Source organism: Sarcophilus harrisii, chromosome 3, assembly GCF_902635505.1.
Source record: "Sarcophilus harrisii chromosome 3, mSarHar1.11, whole genome shotgun sequence".
In the NCBI taxonomy this organism is placed as follows: domain Eukaryota; kingdom Metazoa; phylum Chordata; class Mammalia; order Dasyuromorphia; family Dasyuridae; genus Sarcophilus; species Sarcophilus harrisii.
Genome location: NC_045428.1, coordinates 392,184,113 through 392,206,066, shown reverse-complemented (window position 1 = coordinate 392,206,066; position 21,954 = coordinate 392,184,113). Strand labels below are relative to the sequence as shown.

Here is a 21,954-nt window from a genome sequence, read left to right as displayed (position 1 = left end):
GGTTATTAAAACCCTTCCCTGACCCAATTTTCCACTATGCATGTTATTTTGCTCTTCTCATATTTACTGCCAATACACAAGCCTAATGAGCATATTTCTAAAGCTTTGATTTTTGATCTGTTTATGTCTAACCATCATAGATTGTGACAGGTATTTTATTGGTATCTCAATTACTTCTCTCCTGGGTACCAGACCTAGTACCCAGGTAATTAATAGGGGTTTATTGAATGAAAGCAATTCTTGAGATCTACTAAAAAATTTATGTAGAAGCCTGTATTTTTCACAAAATGCTTTCAAATGTAGGTGTTTCATTTTTAATAGAAAGGAATTTGTGAAAAACAGACTTTTATTGAAGGCCTTATGATTTCATTTGCTAAGGTGTATGTTCTTTCTGTAGCCCAGCTTCTTAAACTGTGGGTTGTGACTCATAACTGTGTAGATTGTGGAATTATGATTATTGCTATTTGATTTAAATACCTACTTTGTATACTCAGATACTCAAGAGTCATGTAAAAGTTACCTGAAATTTAAGAAACCCTACCCTACAGGATGTGTCTATGTATAAATACACCAAGCTTTAGAAAGGTCGTTAAGAGATGATTTAGTCAACTTTGTAATGCTAAAATTAAACTAAGAGCCAGAAATTGAATGACCTATGTTCCCAGGCTACTAGTGCTTTTTATATTGCTGAGCCTTCCACTTGAGTTTTTGAAAGTTTGAAAGTTAATTTATGTTAACATACAAACAGTCCATGACATTTCTTTCTTAAAATTTTAGTATTGAAATATGTCATTCTTTACTTTAGGCTGAAAGGGCATTTATATCTCTTCTCTCCTTTCTGGAAACTCATTTTATTGTAAAATTTACATTTATTTATTAAGGAAATAATCTGCAGATATGCTAGACAGCATGGTCAATTTTTAGATAGGATGAACTTGCAGATTTTTATAGGTTTGGTTTCTGCTTTATCATGTGAGAATCTGTGTCTTCAACTCTTAATTGGTACCTTACTTTTATTATACTCAATATTCAAAAAAAAAAAGCTACATTTGCATCTGCTTAGATTAGTCCCTTGGATTAGGGAGATGAAACAAATAATGCAAATTCATTCCAGACTTACAGTCTACTTGCTAATTTCTCAACTAAATAGAAGAGTGAAGTCACTAGCCAAAAGAATACTCTGACACCTTTAGTCATGTATTTTTTATGTCTAGGTTTTATAATAAAAGTCAGAAATTTGATTTACTAAGTGCTAAAGACAAAATATTATTATGAAATTTTGAAACACCAAATCCATTGATTTAAATGAGTTTAGTTTCTTTAAGATAATTGATAGAAAATAAGGGAAAATGTGTGTCAATAAATCTGGTTTTTCAGAGGACATTTTTTATTTAAAAAATGTAAAAATAAATTATTTCAAATGGTGGGGTTTACACAATGATGAAAATCTTTAAAATTATTCACACAAAACAATTTGAATAATTTCAATCATGGTGTTGATATTTCTCACTACTACATGTCCTTTCACAAGGATGTTAATAATCCCCATTGAAAATATATTACCTTACTGTAGTAATATTTTGTGTGACTAAAAAAATGGTGTTATAAAAAATTTAAAATTTAAATCCAGCTTTATTATGAAATCCAGTTAGAAGATATTGTCATATATTGGATTACATGCCTTCTAGAGGAGGGAGTGGAGAGAAGAGGAGGAAAAATTGGAACACAAATTTTTCAAGGGTCAATGTTGAAAATTTATCCTTGCTACACAGTGACATATTCAACATGTATAGGACTGCTTGCCATCTGGGGGAAAGGGTGAAGGGAGGGAGGGGAAAAGTCGGAACAGAAGTGAGTGCAAGGGATAATGTTGTAAAAAAAAAATTACCCAAGCATGGGTTCTGTCAATAAAAAGTTATTTAAAAAAAAAAAAGAAATTTAGAAAGCCAGAATAAAAAGAAAAGAAAATTTATCCTTACATATGTTTTGAAAATAAAAAAACTACAATTAAAAAAAGAAGACATATTATTGGCATATTATTGGCATATTATTGGCAAAGTAAATGAGGTCATAATGTAACACGAAGACCATTTAAAGCTAAGTAACAAAATATTCCTAGGAGGGGGAAAAAGGCTATGCTCATCTATATATGTACAAGATGTAATATGCGACTTGGAATTATATCTGTACCTTTTAAAAACTTCAACAAAAAAACAATGAATAAATTAATATTATTATGTCCTCAGACCACCAGGAAATATTTACAGAAAAATAATTTTGTTACTGATAAATACACTGATTTAATGAGAGTATGACAATTTTATTCACAAAATAAAAGCAAGAATTACGTTCTCTTTAGTGAAAATGTTCTCTTCAAATATATTTAACCAAAGGGGAAAGGTTATTTTTTGAGGGGTGAAGGTGGGGAGAACTGATTATAAAATACTTTTCACTGAAAACTTCTTAAAATGTATAATACAAAACAGTACTTTATACAAAGGTTTTTTTGTGTTTTTTTTTGAAATAAAGTTCAGTAATAAAAGTAAAAAAATTCAGTTCAGACTGAATGTCAGGCATTTAAGTATTATTTTCGCCTTCCTGGAGAGTTTTCTCTTCGTCGGTCATGATTTCTCCTTGAGTCTCGGGATGGCTCAGAACGTCTGCTGTGCTTTTCAGATTCCTTTTCTGTACCATTCCAATGTCGATCTTCTTCATCTCTGAGTTTTGGATTATTTCTACTCCTTTCTCTTGACTTTGATCTCTCTTTCCTTCTATGATTCTCACTGTCTTTGTTTTGGTGTCTGTCTCTCTCATTTTCAGAAAAAGAATTTCTTCTTTCTCCTCTCCTCTTCTTGATATCACCAGATTTACTTTCGGGCTCTATGTATTTATCATGATCTTTGTCCTTTAAAACTCTGTAATTATTTCGTTCTGTAGTTTCTCTGTCAGAGCCATGTTTTGATGAATTCTCTCTCCAATTTGAATCTCTTAAATTTCGGTCAATATTTTTTTCTGATCTTCTCTCCCCTTCACTTCTTGTCTCTCGCTGTCTTTTTTCCATTTTATTTTCTGTGTGTTTCTCTTCACTTGTTTTCTTTTTCTTAACTGTTTTATCAATTTCTTTGTTTTTCTTTTTTCTTTGCTCTTTTTTTCTTTCATCTTTATCTAAAAGTGAAAGCAAAGTACATGTAAATTAGCATTTACTTTAATTTCTTAATATATAACACATAAAAATAATACCATTTATAGCTTGCCAATAGAGTAAAATTTCATTAACTTCAGGTTAACTGGAAAGAAAGCAAAGATTAACTGACAAAAAATACTGAATCATGTTTATTTTTAAAAGAGCCATGACCAATCTTCAGGCACAAAATGTCATACAAATCCTCTTCATGTTGTTTCTAAAAGATAACATAAAAAGAAAAGTGACAGATTTTATGCCACTGATGAGACTTCTATGCATTCTTTACAACTGTTTTTCCAAAATGTTTGAAAAGTAAAAGAAAGCCTCACACAAGTTCCATTATCTCTGCAGTGATAAGGAATCTGTACTGTGCCAGCTCTTCCTGGAATCAAAATAAATGAAGGCCACAAAGACAGCAATATTTTTTGAAGATGTGGAGGATGCAGTGATATGTTAAATATTTTATATATTTTTCTAATCAAGTAAACATTTATGAAATATGTGCCAGGCAAAGGAACAAATAGGTGGGGGGACACAGACAAAATGGAAAGCTTTTTGTGAGGCCCATAAGGAGCTTATATTTAACTAAAGATTCTGGAAACATAAAACAAAATAAATAGCTGATGATACTTTTAACTTTAGAATTTGACCTGTTCAACTTCTGGCCAAGATGGCAGAGATGACACATACATTTATCTAAGCCCTCTTCTTGCCCTCAGACTACATTTTTCATGCTATGACCTCAGAATTAGTACTTGACTGAAAAAACACAGAAATACATTACCAACAAAAGATACCCTCAAAATTTGCCAGAATAGGTCTGTTTTTTGCTCACAGGTAGGGATGGTTAGACCAGGTGTAGACTGCAGGCAGGTAGGGAGAGCACGGAAGGCAGGTCACACTGAGCAGACTGGAGAGGGATGGGGTATATTCTCAGCCATTAGAAAATTTGAGGGGAGAACTTTACCCAGTGTGAGCTTCGTTGCCCTGGCAGCAAGCCAGTAATTCAGCAGAGAAGCAATAAACACAGGGGGTCAAGACTTCAATCCCAAAACACTGGGGTCTCTTGGGACCTGACCACACCCACCCAGCACCCAGAGTGACTCAGCACGTTTTCAGAAAGTAGCCGCTGTGAGTGGCAGCACAGCTATAACTGTTCCACTGCTGCCTCATGGTAGTCTGTAGAGGAAGCTTTTTAACACCACACTGCCCAAAAAGCAGGCCTATTTGCTTTTTTTGTTTGTTTGTTTTGATTTTTTTTTTTTTTGTGAAAATGAGTAAAAAATTAAAGTGCTCTAACTACTGATAGCTTCTATATGGATAGAGAGCAGACTTTAAACCCTGAGGAGACTAAAAACAACTTGTCTCCAGATGAATACCCAAAGGGGGACATGATCTAATCTCCAAAGGGGGATATGATCTGGTCCCCACCAGACAAGGCTCTCATAGAAGAAATTAAAAAGGCTCTTACAACAAGAGAGCTAGAAGAAAAATGGGGAAAGGAAAGGGAAGCTTGGCAAGAGGGTCTGGATAAGTCATCCCACTCATTTAAAGATAGAGTGGATAAAGAAATCAAATTCCTGAAAAACAGAATTAGTAATTAGAAAAGGTAAACAATTCTAAGGAAAACAGAATTAGTGAATTGAAAAAAGAAAATAGCTCTCTAAAAAATAAAATTGGTGAAATGGGAAAAAATATTCCACAGAACAAAACAACTCATTTAAAACTCAACTGGACAATTACAAAAAAAAAAAAGTAAATGAAGAAAATAATTCATTAAAAATCAGAATTGAATAAAATGGAAATGAATGATTCGAGGAGACATCAAGAATCAGTCAAGCAAAACGAAAAAAATGAAACAATGGAAAAAAATGTCAAATACTTACTTGGGGGAAAAAAACAAACCTGGATCTAGGAGAGATAATCTGAGAATTATTGGACTTCTTGAAAATTAATGAAAGAGCCTAGACACTATTTTTCAGGAAATCAAAGAGAACTGATCAGATGTTATAGAAACAGAGAGTAAAATAGACACTGAAAGACAATGTTGAAAAATTACCCATGCATATGTTCTCTCAATAACAAGCTATAGTAATAATAAAAAAAGAATTTGATCTGCTCTTACTGCCTTGTTAATATTTTGATACTATATACTCACAAGGACACACAGAATAATAATAACATCATTGAGAGGTAATTAGGGTCTTGATGTGATTTTTTTTCCCCTTCAAATTAAGATCCTTAAGATGGCAGCAAAAGTTTTGTTTTCATATACTTATCAGAGCAACACTTACTATACTATATTGACTATATTGCAGAAAAATATTAAAATATAAAACAACATCTTAATAGGCATTTGCTTTCTGAGAAAATATCTCAAAATTATTTAGATCATTCATGAATAATAAGTCAAAAATGTTTATCTCAAATTTTAGCTACAACACAATATTTATTGATTTTTATTTTGCTTTTCCAGTTTGGATACATAAAACAAAATAAAGTGCTGAGATGAATAAAATTATTCTTTTTATAGTATTGGTTCTTACACAGCCAAACAAAAATATGGTAGAAAAATATCCTAAATTAAAAATACTGCCACTCCACATCCACATTCTCCTTCCATCTTTTTCTTCCCCAGCATGCTGCAAAATCAGTCATTTTGTCACTCAAAACTCAACTCTCTGATTTCTGTCAAGCAGTTCAGCTGTGTTGTGGTTAGTTGTCTTTGCACAAGCCAATTCAGCTCTTGGCTGAACCAATGTCTTTCTAACGCTGATGCACCATGTCCTCACCTTGTGCTTTGCTATTATTAACTTATATGCAGTCTTATAAGGATGCAACAATATCAACATGATGACATGGCATATGCATAATTCATCTTACCCACATAATGTTTACTGACTTATTAACAAATATTCACTGTTGAAATCATAAAATAAATCAAATTAATTTTGAATCAGAAAGCTTCCTTACTACAGAAGTTCATGCTGTGTTATCATCTGGTCCCAAACCAGACTCAATGAAAGAATATGTTATATTAACTGTCATATTGCATTAGTCACATATGAAAAAAGAGTATTACACTCCCAGAAATTTTCAGGATCTAAGGATCTAGAAAACAACAAGATTATATATATTTGATTTGATGTCCCAAGGCAAAATATTGTACAGCCTCACAGTATATTGGAATAAAAGAACAGGATTCAATTTATAGGTTTGTAACTAAGAAGTCATTAAAAAGGAAACAGAACTGATACAAGGTGAAACCAACAGGGCTTCTGGAAAAACTAAAACTAGTATATTCATACAATGCAAACTTAAAAATCTTTTAATAGCTCTTATGGCAAAAGGGACAATGTGACACATAGACATATGCATGAGAGTGTACCTTTATGCATGCGTGTGTATATATGTGAGTATGCATATATATGTACGTATCAAGAAGTTCCTAGGATCATAAATGCCATGGAAAATTTTATTGAAGAATGTAATCAGTCTAACCTAGTTCCCTAATTCATAGCATTATCTCCCTTGGGAGATAAATTTTGTAACTATTTTGTATTTAATTTTCTATCTACTTATTGTGTCCCCTTAAGAAAGTGCAGGCTCCTTGAGGGCTAAGACAGTTTTGTTTTTCTTTCTGTATCTCCAGCTCCTAATACAACATGTCCTGGAACCCAATAAGTCCTTAATAAAAGTTGGTTGAATGAATTACATATTCTCTTTAAAAAAAAGATTAAAATAAGTAAAATGCTGCATTACAAATACCATATAGAGGAATACTGAACTCTGAATTAAACTTACTTCTCACTAAAACCTCATGAGTACACACTGGATAGCAGAGGCAAAGTCATCTTCATATATTCATTTTTAATACCTGAATCTGAGCTGTGGTCACTTGAGGATGAGGAGTCACTGGCACTGGAGGAGTCTGAGCTGCTATCACTGCTGTCAGAATCAGAGTCTGAAGAGTCAGAGTCTGAAGAGGAAGAGGAGGAAGAGGAGGAATCTGATGACTCAACATCCGGTTTCTTTGCTATGACGATCTTGGGTGCATTTTTAAGATGTTCTCGTAATTCATCCCTACCCAACAAGAAAATTTCATTTAGCTATTTTTTTTTCTCCCAAAACAAGTATTGGTTAATTTTAACTTTAAAGAAGATACAATTAAAATGTAACATTGTCAAAAAAAAAAAAAACAAAACATCTTACGTTAAACCTCCAAGACCTATGGAAGTAAAGAAGTTGATGGCAAATCGGGTGTTCCTTGGATTATCTCGGGGCAATAATCCTTCAAAGAACGGCTGCAATGTTCTAATAAGAATAAAAATCAGAATAGAAACTGATTGTAGCAGAATTTGAATACTTAAATAAAAAATTCTGGAAAACATATTAAAAATTTCAAAGCAGTCCATATATACAACCAAATAAGTAATTTTCTCAGTAGTATATTAGATTAGGTTTCCATGAAACCAACATAGCAAATCATCACATGATAGACTTGATTGTGAGATAGTGTAGTAAAATGAAGAGAATTCCACTTTCTCTTGATGAATTACAAGGCAATTTCAGCTTAACCACTACCTGTGTGACCCTCAAGAAATTATGTAAAGCTCTATGAGATTTAGTTTCTTTACTTGCAAAACCGGACAAGTACTTAATACTACCTACTTCACAGGGTTGCTGTGAAAAACAAATCATAGATGTGAAGGTACTTTGTAACCACAAGAAAAGGTGGTCAGGGCAGCTTTAAAATGTAATTAGCTCAAAAGTATAAATGTTACAAATTTACAAAACAAAACAATTATTTAGAATTTTAAATACTGATTTTTAAAAATCAAAATCCAAACTATAATCTTGTGTATAATTGCTCCAGTCAATCTTCAAACTTTAGAAATGTTAATCATTTGTTCAGTTTGCATCTGTTATCCTATTCTTAACATTATCTTAAGAATGAAAATTGTATGTATACTTGACAATTTTGATTGTTACTGCACAAGAAAAAAATCTAGTGGAGATAGATCACATGACCAAGGTGGCCAGGCAAGATGAATTGCACTACTGATTTGCCAGTTTAAGAAAGAGGTCACATAAACAATGCATAATGACAGTGTTTACTTGTTAAAAATAAAAAATTACAATTTAAAACTTACCAAGCTCAAAAAATTTTAAGAGAAATTTAAGTATTTAAACTTTTAAATAATGGTTTCAGTTTTTTTTTTTCCCCCCTGAAGTTATTAAAGCTTAAAATTGCATTAAAAGTTTGGGGATGTGATGGACAAATGAAAGTTTATATAATAATAATGTAACAGTGATAGCATGTGATATTTAAATCTTCCAACAAGTAAATGATTCATAATAAACAATTATAAAAATGCCCAATGAACCAAAGAGTAAATTATAAAATCATTCTTAATTGCTGATTAACAGAAAACTATCAAAAGCTAAGAGGAGAAACATCATAAGAGTACAACATAAATAAAACTTTAAAGTATTATGAATGTTTCTACATATGGACTTAAAAAGTATCAAATCACTATCTTAATATTTAATGATGCTAATAAGCAAAAAAGTATTACTTTGAGAAATGAATATAAAGTTCTTTATCTGCCAAAATATCATTTAATTCATTAATTTTCATTGAATTCTTACCCAAGGAAGTTTTAGTATTTTAATTACAGATCAAAGTCATATATCTTATCAATGTACATAAATTCAATAGAGAAATGACATTACCTTAATTATCATTTGCAAAAAAATCATAGTTCAAACTTGTTACAATTAAAATGTTATTCAGATTTCAAAGGCTTAATTAGTGAATCATTTATTTATATTTATTTATAATACAAGGAAATCCCAATATAAAGTAATTTTTTTTGGATGATGGGAATATTAAATTCTATATATGTGTACATAGAAACCACATATGTAAGAGAAAGAAAAGCAAAAATAGTGAGACTGAAATGTAAATAATATTTAAAACATTAAGCTTAAAGAAATAGAGTGAATCCATGTATGCAGCATGAATTTAGTGTTCTTTCTTCCAAGTATGCTGACTTTGATTCCAATCCCTGATATTATCTATTCTAAATCAGCTTTTAGAATTTCAAAGTGAATTTGTTATTCATGTTTTTGCAATTGGGCTTTATTGTGGGTGGGGGAAAAGGCAGGATTCCAACACTGACAAAGATAAAGAATAAATAATAAATCATCCACTTACTCATCCTTTAGTCTTGCATTAAGTTTAGGAAGTCCCATGTATTCACAAAGTTCTTGAAAAAATATTTTGACAAAAATTCTGCTGGACGAAGTAGTAGTTTCTTCACTCAATGTTATACATTCAAGAACCTGGAAATGGGGGGGGGGGGGGGAGAAAAAGGCAGATAATTTTATTTTAGTTTTCAGAAGATGGAAACAAAGAAAACATCAGATTAAATTTGACAAGATAGTTTAGAGATTGCTTTCATTTCTGGGCTTCTATGATCTATACTTACAAGTAATATTAAAAATTACAGCACATATTTACCTTATATCAGAAAGTATTTGACTAGAACTCTGACTTTTATATACATGACCACTTAGCTAAGTTTAAAAGAATATTTCTCTGTATTAGTTTTCAAAACACAAAGGAGATCCCTATGATAGGCTCACTTTTTTCCTTGAAGAAAACAATTGGAAGTAACATGGAAGGGGACTCAACATCTAAGTTAGATCTGCTTACTGAAATGATGTGAGGCCAAAAGCACAAGGGGCTTCACATCTTTAGGCTTCAGTTTTCTGTCAAATGAAAGGGTCAGGTCAATGACTTCAAAAGCCACTGCCAGTTTTAACATTCCTTAATTTTTAACTTGCTTTTATACCAGGACACTAGCTTTTAGAAAATTATTATTATATAATGATTAAGAGCAAGGATTATTAGCTTCTAAAAACTTTGGAGCTTTAAAAAAAAAAATAGTAAATATATGTACATATGTGTATGTAATACAGAACTAATACATTATACAGAATTCTTGAGAAACATATGGCAAATATTTAAATAGTAGGTATTCAGAATATCAACTGGGAATCTCCATTATTCCATGAAGGAATAAAGCTTTATAAGAAAGTAAAGCAAAATAAAAGCAGTTTCTAATAAATGAGTAGTTTATACTCAAAATATTAATTTGAAATATTATCTTATAGAAACTAAGTCATAAGTAGGTGTTATGATCCCAAGCTCAACTCCCAAAAATCTATTTAACTCCCTATATTTGAGAATATTTATTATTTATAACATTGCTTCTATGGGGAAAAAAAGGAGGTCCAACTCAAGACAGAACCCTATATCTCTTCCTACTTTTTATTATACTGAAACCAGCCATGATAGTTGTAGAAAAAAGGAGAGGCCAAGTAACTCGTTCATCTCGTTCTATCACTCTAAAAGATGACACTTCTTTTTCTTGTTTTCTTCTCAGTGAAGGTGATCTTCACTGAGAAATATAAGGCTGTTACGACTCTGCTGGAGTTAGGTATTCAATATGCCAGGGATAGCCAACTTTACACAGGAAATCAATTAAGTTTTGCAGTTAAGAGGCCCATAGGTTGTAAAGTCTAAAAATGGCAAGGTTTTCAAGAAGATTTTTTTATAAGTTTATAGATTACAATCTGTTGACATTTAGAGATTTTTGGAGAACATTTTTAAACTTTTGTGATCAGTACAATGGAGAGGAGATAGTATTCTAAAGATATCTTTTAGTACTATTGTTAGAAACATAGTAGCTGTCAAAGAAAACTTCGTGGAATAATGCTAGATTGTATTTCTCATATACCTATGTTAACAACTCAATTTTTTAGAACTTTTATTGTGAAAAACATGTTTATAGTAGAATCATCAATAGTAGTAAGGCACACATTTCATTTGAAAGTTTATTTTCTCGAAAGTAATTTTATGGCTAGATTTTTAAAAAAATTATTTAAGAATAATAAAGAATTTTGGAGAAAGCTGCAATGTAAGGTATTACTTACACTCCATGGAAGTGAATCAGTATATAAGAGATGAGCAAACATCTTAGCAACATTTCGCAATTTGTTTGTTTCCAAGCGATGTATGGTATCATATTGTTCCTTGAAAATACCCTCAAAGGATTCCATGTATTCTTTTTTCAACATGCAGAAACGCTGAATAAAAAAAATAAGTAAAATAAGTTCTCAGCACAACTCCTGCAACCTAATTAATAAATTAAAACGTACATTTTCTACATCAAATAATGCATGCACATATGTTATGCAATATTTGACAGATATCTCACTATAGTGCAGTAAGTTATTTTACAAAGGAAATTTAAAAATGTATAGCCCTTACTGATTCAGAGCTTACTTATATGATAAAATAAAGTTGTATTTGTAAAAGATTATAGAAACAGGTATTTGTAGAGAAGCAATGCTGCAAAAGAAGTTGAGCCTAGAAAATGAATGAGTACAGGTTTTAGCATTAATATTCTCTGGAGCACTGACTAAGCTGCCTTACATGAGGAACTAGAGGAAAACAAAATCAAACCTATACTTAATTATATAAGGATGGGAAAACTGCCAGAAAGAGGCAGAAATTTCCAGAAGTCTTGGAAAGATTGTCCACTATGTCACAGTGTCAGGATTCCAAACAACACTGTTTGGATTAGTGATACAAAGGAAAGCTAAGAGTGGGTTTAGGAAAATCTTACAAGAGATAGTAAAATTACACTAATTTTAAGCTTCTCTCTGTTTTCCTTCAACAAAATGCTAAAAGTTAGTTCATAATATTCATGATAAAAATCAACAAACTAGCTGTATCCTCTGTTATGACTCAATGACTGAATTGTGGAACTCACCCCGGCCAACAAGCCAAAAAATTTTTCATATGTCCTCTGTTGGGCACAGCAGTCAAGTATCATGTTGCAAAGTTCTTTCTATTCAGGGGAAAAAAAAGTAATGCATTTATTACTCTCAAAAAAAGTTTGTATCCACTCAGCATATAAACATGTCAAAACATCAGATACTTACTTAACTTTCAACACTGTAACAAAGCTTTGTTGCATGAGAGCAAAATGAAAATATCAAGCACCTCAGAATAAGTCTATAGTTTAAAAAAATCTTGCCTTGTTGCTATTTTTCAGTGTCAATCATAGTAATTAGACTGACTTTTTTGGGCAGGAAGGGTTTGTCCCTTCAGACTTAAGACATGTGAGGAAACTCCTACTATAGCAGATCTGCAGATGTGCTACAATTTAGTTTTCTTAAAAAGTTGCCTGGGGCACTAAGTGATGAATTTGTCCAAAGTCCTGGAACCTTAAACCCAGGACCTTTTCTCCAGGGCCAGCACTGTTATGTATTGCACTATTTTATCTCTCAATTAGATTAGTTAATTAATTATAGCTACTTAAATGCAAATCATTTTGTCCCACTTGAAGGAAATCTAAAATCTAAATCATATGACAAATGAAGGGAAGAATTTCCACATTTTTTTGGGGTAGGAATTCCTTCAACAAAAAACTATCAGGCATTAGGCTAGGCCCCAGAAACACAAAGGCAAAAACTAAAAATCCTTTTCCTCAAGTTTACATTCTATTGGAGTGAGAAGGGATTATGGTGATAGATGATAGAAGAGAAAATAGGTCCAGAGAAACAACCTTCAGAAAGAAAATGAAATACAAAATATAAACAAAGTAATTTCTAGGGGTATGATACTAGGTAATGGTAGAGAGGGAATCAGAATGGGTTTTCCTTTGTATGAAGTGACATCTAAAGAAAGTCATGAATTCCATGAGAAAGTATGAGAGGAGTGCATCCTAGCATAGAGGCTGGGAGCAATCTGGAGGAGGCAGAATTTTACATTTAGAGAAGAGCAAAAAGGTAAATTTAGTTGGAATAAAAAGTACATGAAGGAGAGTAATATACAATATGATAGCACAACATACAAATGAGTAAAGCAGCATGGAACCAAATTATAGTTTGGTGTGAAAAAAAAAAATCTTTCCTGTATAGAATTAAGTTTAAGATAGGCAGCTGATGATGTTGATCTGGAGTCTGAGGAGGTGAAGCTAGATGTATAAAGCTAAGAGTTATCAAAGAGATGATAGTTAAACCCATTGGAGCTGATGAAACTGCCAAGGCAGCAGGTTTAAAGAAAGAAGAAGAGGACACTGGACAGCCCCTGGGACATACCATCTAGAGAGGGTGGAACATGGAAATGATCCAGCCCAAGACACTGAGAAATAGTAAATAACAGAGGAGAGCAGTCAGGAGACAGCATTATCTTCCAGGGAGGAGAATGCCCAGCAGGAGTGGTTCACAGAAGAACAAAGAGAAAATGCCATCTGAATTGACAATTCCAACCTAGCAGATAGCTTTAGTTGATGAAGTTAGAAAGAGTAGGACTGGAGAAGTAATTGGGAGATGAGAAGATGGATGTTTCTAGAAATAGCTTCTTCTAGGACAGGGTTTTTTTTTTTTGTTTTGTTTTGTTTTTTTGGTAATTGTATTTCAATATAGTTTGTTTCTCAGTAACCCTGTGTATTTCATTTTATTCATTTAAATATTATTTTGAGAAAGGGTTATTAGGTTTCACCAGAATGTCAGAAATCCAGGATATATATATATATATATACACACACACATACATACATACATACATATATATAGTTAAAAATATCTTTTCTAGGTGTCAGCTGTACTTCCTAAGTTAGGGTGGCAGAGATCTAAACATATCTTTAAGTAGTAGGAAACAGCTGTTAAAAAATTGAATATTAGGAAAAAAGAGGGGTAACTGAAAGGGCAAGCACATGAAAGACAGGCACAAAAATAGCAACTGGAGTTTACAAAGATAAAGACTCATCTTTTCCTCCAAGACAGAGTAAAGAATAATGAGGAACGAGGTAGCAATAATATATAATATAAACATGGGAAACAGTCAGTGCTTGGGATAGATGGTCTCAATTTTTTTCAATAATAAGTCAAGGTTTCCTGTACATTTAAAATAATTCAAAAGATCAAGATTAATTTATAATCAATTTATTACTTTAAGGGATAAAAAGCACACCTACAGATTCATTATAAAAGGACTACATCTTTAATTAAGACTAAGGAGAATGTTATTTATAATTCAGAAAATATTTAAAATTGGATAACCCAGCAATAAACTAAGTTAAAGATTGATTCATTAAATACAATGGCCTTTCTTCTGTCCTGACTCTTACTGCCCTCTCTTCAACGCTGGTCAATGTCCTCTTGGCTAGATCATTATTCATGATGAGTGGGTACAAGTCAAACTGTTCTCTCCAAAAGTATCAATGATTTCTCAACTGCCAAAAAACTAATGGGGTTTTCTCAGTTTTCATCCTTTTGACTTCTCTGAAGCCTTTGATACTATGATCACTCTCTTATGTCACACTCATTAATTATCTACTTTTTCTTCTATGATCAAAGTATCAATAGCCAAAAGAAAAAAAATCCCTAAACCAATAACAGAAATGCAAATTAAAGCAAGTCTGAGGTTCTATCTTATATCACATTAGATTGACAAAGGTAACAAAAAGTTAAATGACAAATTTGGGAAGGAATGAGGGAAAACAAGCACATCACTACATTGTTAGTATAACTCTGAATTGTTCCAGTCATTCTGGAAAGCAATTTAGAACCATGCCCAAAAGACTAAACTTTTTGACTCAGCAATTACATTAAAAAGGATTACATGTACAGATTTGGCAGCTTTTTTTTTTTTTTTTTTGGGGGGGGGGGGACAGGGTATGGTGATAAACTGGGAACTAAAGAGAGAAGTGAAGGAATTCAAAGACAGGAAGAAAAGTCTTATATGTGCCCAAACCTCAGTGATACTGAAGTTTTTCTTCTTCTTTTTTTTTTTTTATTAGCAAAAAACTAGAAACAAAGAAGAGGCCCAAGTATTGGGAAATGGCAGACAAATGGATGGGCTATATACTGTAAGAACTGATAACTTTGAGGAATTCATGGAAACATGAGAAGCAAAGGCTCAAAGATCAATTAATGGGTGTGTTTTGGTAGGGATTCTTCTTTTCAGGCAAGGGTGGCCACTAAAATTTCTCCCAACTCTGAAATTCTGTGACTCTGTGAAGCCTTACATGATCTGACATAGTAAAGTAGGAACAACAAAAAGAACCATTCAATGGTTCTATTTGCAATCTGCAGTAGAGAAAAGACTACCCATGCTAATAAAAGAATGGATCTACCAAAGTGGTGCTCAATATTTACTTTTGATTTCAGAGAAATCTCTTTTCCCACTTGGCCAGTTCTGCTTCCTAAAGCATTCTTCTTTTCATCAGTTTTTTTTATCTCTTAGCAAATGACAGTCTGATGTCAAAAAGCTCAGTCTAATGGGGAAACAATAGGCAAACCATTACATACAAAGAGATACAAAAATTGGGAGTAATCTGAGAGGCAAAGCAGGGATGTTAAGGAAGGCATTCTTATAGGTGGTGATTCTGTAGATGGGACCTGAAGAAGCCCGGGACATGTCTCCTCCCCCCCCCCCCCCCCCCCAAATCCTGTTATACTGCTACTTCTGTAATCCTATTATTTGATCCAAACTCCAAATCATTAAATGTTCAGTCAAAACTTACGACCAATTTGACTACTATCTTTGAGAACCTTGGGAAAACTATCATAATATAGGGGAGAAAAAAAGATAGTTGGTCTTTGTTAACTTATTGAGCTAGGTCCAAAAGAGGAAGTTGGTCCCTAAATTCCTGATCTGGATAATTTAATGAACATTTATTTAATTCTGTAATGCAAAGAACCATGCTAACTGCAATCAATAACATATAAAATAACAACAAAAAAAGAAAATATGTTCTCAATCTTCTAAGAAATTACAATCAAGTTGAGAAGACTAAAAAGAAATATCAAACAACAAGAAGCATACTAGTCACTTTCCCACTCAATTTCCCTGCAAGACTAGCAACTATTTGTTATTTTGATAATTAGAAATTTTTTTGGCATATGCACCTGGAAATGGAGGCAAAGCAGTGTAGACTTACTTTTCTGTTCTACAGTTCCAATGTGATATAACAGCAAGATCCTGTGATCTTTGCTATTTGCATTACAAAAGAATTTTTCATTGTATAAAAAATTCAGCACAGAAATCAAGTTCATCAAAATATTTAAAGAATAATTAAATTAATATCAAATCTTCCAAAAGCATTTATATATGCAAATTCCAAATTTTGTGCTTTCCCTCTTTACTCATGAATAGATTAATTTTTAGGATGGACAGCGTTAAACATCAAAAGAAGGATCTGTGATTTAAATTGTTAAAGCATACGTTTATGCTCAATCTCTTTAGCCCTTACTATCTAATATTTTCAGTTCAGAAAACCTAACTTAGCTAAACATCACATTATAATTTTCCTTGTAGAAAATGATAAATTTTCTTACTGTTTGGCTGTCAGGGAACTCCATTTTCAGCAACTTATGAGCACATTCTTCAAAATCTAAACTGGAGACAAAAAATTGGCAAATTTTAAATTTGCAACTTGTTGAATTCATTTAAACAACAGCACAATTGAAGACACAGAGTTTCCTTTTATTGTTAATCCTATTTTGATTATATTTTTTTGTGATTATATTTTTCAGTGGTCTGATATGTGAAGGAAAATAAATGATATATCAGATGCATAACTATCATAGCAAAGACAGTAATATTATCTCATACTTTTCAATGCAAGGTCTTTGTATTTTAACTGTAACTTTAAGGAAAAATCACTTAATTTGTTGTGGTTCTTATAGTTATTTAATCCACTCGTTGTCTTAAGTTACAAATTCAGTAAAATAAATGACAGTGTAATCTTCCCTAGTGGGGGAAAAATAATTTTGAAAATGTAAAATAATACTGAAATAAATATTAGAAGAATAATTATATCAGTGCATGTTTTATGCTCTGAAGGATTTCTCAAATTTTCTAATTAAATAATCCTGTAATTCAGTCTAAAATATTTGTTTAAATGTATGGATTTTAGGATATTTGACTCCTAGGCTTCAAAATATAATATTTTATGACCCAGATTTCTCCAGTAAGCCCTTTTTTCATATAGCCAGCCATATTCAAATCTAGATGAACCTAAATAACAAGAGAGTTTAAAAGTATTCACTTAAATAAAAATAATAATAATAAAAAAGAAATAGTGGAAGCACAAAGCAGAAACAGAAAGAAAACAAGATAGAAATATATCATATAAATATTTAATTCAGTGAAATATTCAAGTGAAGTCAACAAAGATTTATTAAGCACTTATTATTATTAAGCACATGTGCAAGGCACTGTGCTAAGCATTAGGAAAACAAAAAAGGGCCAAAAACAGTCCTTGTTCTCAAGCTCACAGGTTTCCTGGCACAACCCTCTCATTTTACAAGCCCAGAGAGGTCTTATAATTTGTTCAAGGGTCACACAAGGATCATGTAGCCAAGCCAGGATTTGAATCCAGGTCTTGTCGTTCTAGGTTTACCGCTCTTTCTTCACACCTCATTAATACTAGAAAATCTGAACTTCACTAAAGAATAATGTCGACACTGATATGGTTTTACAAGAGGCATGTTTCCATATTAATTCTCATTCTGCTTAAATTTAAAACTCAGAATATGAAATATTCAATAGAAATTCTGTGAGACTCACCTATGTTTTCATCTCTCACCCTCAATTACCAATTACTATTTATGAACACAAGACAACTTATCACTAGGGATGAATTTTATGAAGCAATGGATCAAAATAAGCATAATGAGGAAAAACCACCTGCACAAATAAACCTTTAACTTTTATAGCTATGATGTACACAAATATAGTTTGCAATGAGAAAGTCAATTTTTAAGAGATCACTTTCACAAAAGTACAGAAATAAAATATTAAAGTAAATGGAAACAATGTAAGCATTTTCCCCCTTAATTTTTTTAAAAGCTGAGCTTTTGTTAATAGGAATAAAAACCTAAATTCTGAAAAAAACAAGTCAAATAGTTGATGGAGAAAGTAACGAATATCCTGTTTTCCTTGTTAAATTTTATTATTTTCCTTCGTGTCTAGTAAGTGAAACATCATTGAAAAAGCCAGCTGCAAGAGGCTTGCTTTTCTTGTTCATAATTTTATTTATAAAGTATATAGTCATTTTCCCATATAAGAGGTCATTCTGAAGTTATACTCATTGTTCTATTAAGTATTTTTACTTAAAAAAAATTAAAAGCTCATATAGATTACTTGTTAGGCATAAGTTCTAATTTTTCAGTAACTCCAATAAAATTTTACTTTTGGTTCAAAATTATGGAAGTTAACCATTTTTAACAATGCAAATTTACATATAAAAACACATTTTATGTTTAAGTCTTAATATCTCAGATACTGTATTGGAAAGAAGTAGATGCATTCATATTGGAAAGAAGTAGATGCATTCAATCTGAGAATAAATTTTTAGTGGTGGAGGAATGGATAAAGAGAAAGGAATACATATGCTATAGCAAGCATTGGTCAAAATTGGTTTGGTTGCATACATATACTCAAAAAAAAGGAAAAATCAATGGAGAAATAGCTGTCCTACCTATTAATATAAGTCCAAAGAAAATGGAGGACTGAAATCATATGAAATCCTTCAAGATTTGAATAAAGGTCAAATCAAGCAGAATTGTATCAAAAACAAAAACTTAAGCCATTTTAAAAGGACAAATCAATTCTCTAGGGAGGAAAAACTTGGTGAGCTGAAATTATTCAAGTAGCCCTCATAAAACTGGAAGAATAAGATAGTGATGGGATGGGTCTTAATAGGCCAATATTAAAGATAAGAAATGGAAAGAGATTAACTCAAATACTTTGGAGAAGTTTGTCAAAAGGTAACCTAATAAAATTGGGTTTGATCTGTTTAAAATTTCCCACAAGCTACCCACTTCCTTACAAAGAAATGATGGTCCCATAAGGGCAAATGAAGCACACATTTAGGTTATGGCAATGTGGGAACTTGCTTTAAAAAATTTATTACATTTTAAGAAATGTAATTTCACATAGAGGCAACATTTAATTTTGTACAATAAAAACACTAGCTTTATTGTTATGCCCCAAAGCAACATCACAGATCTGTCCCAATCACTTTAAACAATGCCTTTCAAATTCTAACTGCCTAAGGAAGTAACTAAGTTCAATTAAACTACCAACACTAGAAGTTAGGAATAAATAGATAAAAGAAAAGAGTCTCTACATTCCAAAAAATTTATAAACTAGATTTATAGACACATCCCACAGAAAAACCCTAAGGATAGTTGGATGAACAGACAAGAAAATCAAGCTTAGTTCCTTTTCTGGGATCCCTGTTGATTCTACCTAATTTGAAAGCTTGCTCTGTTTCTTGAAATCATCTTGTCAGCCCTGGGAAAAGAACTTCTTTGGGTTTATAGATTCCAAAAAGAAAAGAGTTTATTTAGAATCTGTAAGTCTGTTATGTTAAGTGAAATCTCTTAGGTATGTTATCTAACTATTCTTAGGTAGGTGAGTTTTAATTGGTTGTAATGAGTCATCTTAAAGCTGTTCCCATTGTTTAGGGGGATTCTGAGAACAGTGGTCTCTGTCTTTGTCCCTTTTTATATGGTTAATAACTGAACATGTTTTGCTACAGACTGATTATTGAGCATCTTAAAATAAAAAGACTTGTGTAATATTGCATTTACATAGATATGAAGATAGGCTGTGAACTGTCTAGGATGAATCTCTTACAGTTATCAATGTAAGATTAGTAAATACTTACTTAGGATATGTGATCCTTGAGAGCTAAATTCACCTTAAGCTTTGATTAATGAGACTTGTCATTTGAGATTAAATCTCTTAGGACTGTAGCTGTTATTATTTGGGGTTCTGAATTCAATCATGATTGTCTGATGAATCAAGTCAGCAACCCACTATCTGAAAAAAATAAGTCATAAGCTACTCAGAGGAATGTGATCCTGACTTGTTACAGGTGGGAGACATCTGACTCAGTTTCCCAATGGTATTCCTTTGAATAAGAACCTGCCTGATTATCCCTGAGTCTGGCTATAAGGTAAAATTATTACTGCATGATTGATTGAAAACTGTGACAATTATCTAAAGTCAAACTGAGTTATGGATGCTTTATCCTGTCATTTATGTACTTAATTATATTCCTACTCTTTCTTCTTATAGAAACTTTCTATAATCAGAGGAAGAGATCAGTAAGTACAATTCAAGTATATAAGATTTTGCAGTTTTCAATATGAAAATATGTGGTCATTATATCTAAATAAGTAGGTAAGTGAGTATTTGGTCTAATCATGTATCTGTTGCTAGATGCTTATGTCTGAGTGTTTCTTTTAGCATTTCTATTGTTGCTGACTTTTGTGATAGACATCTTTATTTTGAAGGGTTACCTACTCCAAATACTGGGGACACAGATGGTTGGGGTAATAGATGGTCCCCCCAGATGGGAGTTGGGGGTATAGAACCCCGATTATATGCTGAAATGCTTATTAAATTCCAGACTGTGATCAAAATAATTAAGGCATTGAATTTTTTAGCAAGCCAGGCTCAAAGAGATTGGAGACTGAGGACAAGATGGTTGAAGAAATGTATCAAGAAGGGTGTGGGAGATGTTCAAAGGTTAATAAACTAGAAGAGGGATTGAATGGGATAAACTGAATGAGGACTTCTTATAAAAATGTAGTCTCTACCTATACCCCTAATTATAATCTGAAACTTTGCAAAAACAAGTTGTGCTATAGTCAAAAGCTGCAGATGTTCAATTATATCAATTAGAAATATATATATTTCTCTCCAATTCTACCCGCTCTAACCTTTTCATTAGCTCTAAGTTCCTAATAGGATAAAGAATGTGATTTCAGCTAGTATTCTTTCTCTATTAGGTAGACTTCCACAATCAGAATGGGAGGAAGGGCCAAGGAAGGGGAGGGCCTTCCACATTAAAATCTATATAATCCTATATTTTGCAGTTTATGGTTTGCACTCCAATACCAACATTGCTTGAGAGGGGTCCTTTCTCACGAGGTGGTAATAAATCCTTTTTGCTTTTTACCTTGAGAGTCTTTGATTTTAATTTTAATTTAAGTAAGGGTCACTATCCCACAGAGGATTTAAGTTGATTCTTAGAAAAATATTCAACAGGTAGAAATAAAAAAAGATGACATTTTGAGTAGTGAGAATAGATAATCTGACATAATCATAGATTTTAGGAAAGTAAAGGAACGGTATGGGGAAAACAAAGACATTCAACTTAGCAAAAAAAAAAAAAAAGTCTTAGAGAGACATTTCAGTGGAGTCATCATGATGGATACAAGATAGTAAGCTAAATAAAGAGTAGATTGAAAGGAAATAGAGGTAGCATGTATAGTTTATAATCTACTCTTTTTAGGATTCAGGCAGTAAAAGTTGATAAATTTATGGGGGAGAGTGATAGAATATTGAGGGGAAGGTATGGAGGAAAGAAAGAAGGTCAAAGTTAAAAATTTGTTTATTTTTAAATAGATATGTGAAGCCTGAGCTTGCTTATAAGCACTGGAGAAGTTGGCAACAAAGACACAGGACGAGAAAAACTAATGATATTCAAAGGATCAAGATTTTAGGGGAGATGGTAAAAGGTTTATTGCTGACAATGATGGGTCCTATATAATTGAATTCAAGTAGAAGATTAACAGATGAAAACACAAAAGGTCTGTGATGCAGGTGAGGTAGCACCTGCCAAATGACCTGGACCATCTTATAAGAGTGTCAGGCAACTAAAGAG

General features: G+C 32.3%; 1 protein-coding gene across 3 annotated transcripts in view; it reads right to left on the bottom strand.

The window, feature by feature from the left end:
• Window positions 1-2,300: 2,300 nt before the first annotated feature.
• CWC22 (CWC22 spliceosome associated protein homolog) overlaps window positions 2,301-21,954 on the bottom strand; it is a 52,781-nt gene continuing 33,127 nt past the window's right edge. For all 3 annotated transcript variants that reach the window (XM_003764015.4, XM_023499317.2, XM_023499316.2), the window contains exons 12-18: window positions 16,607-16,667; window positions 12,031-12,108; window positions 11,189-11,341; window positions 9,405-9,532; window positions 7,397-7,498; window positions 7,062-7,267; window positions 2,301-3,165 (exon numbers count right to left, since the gene is read on the bottom strand). In XM_003764015.4, the coding sequence (XP_003764063.1) occupies window positions 2,585-3,165; window positions 7,062-7,267; window positions 7,397-7,498; window positions 9,405-9,532; window positions 11,189-11,341; window positions 12,031-12,108; window positions 16,607-16,667 (1,309 nt within the window). In that variant the 3' untranslated portion in view covers window positions 2,301-2,584. The remainder of the gene's footprint in view (window positions 3,166-7,061; window positions 7,268-7,396; window positions 7,499-9,404; window positions 9,533-11,188; window positions 11,342-12,030; window positions 12,109-16,606; window positions 16,668-21,954) is intronic.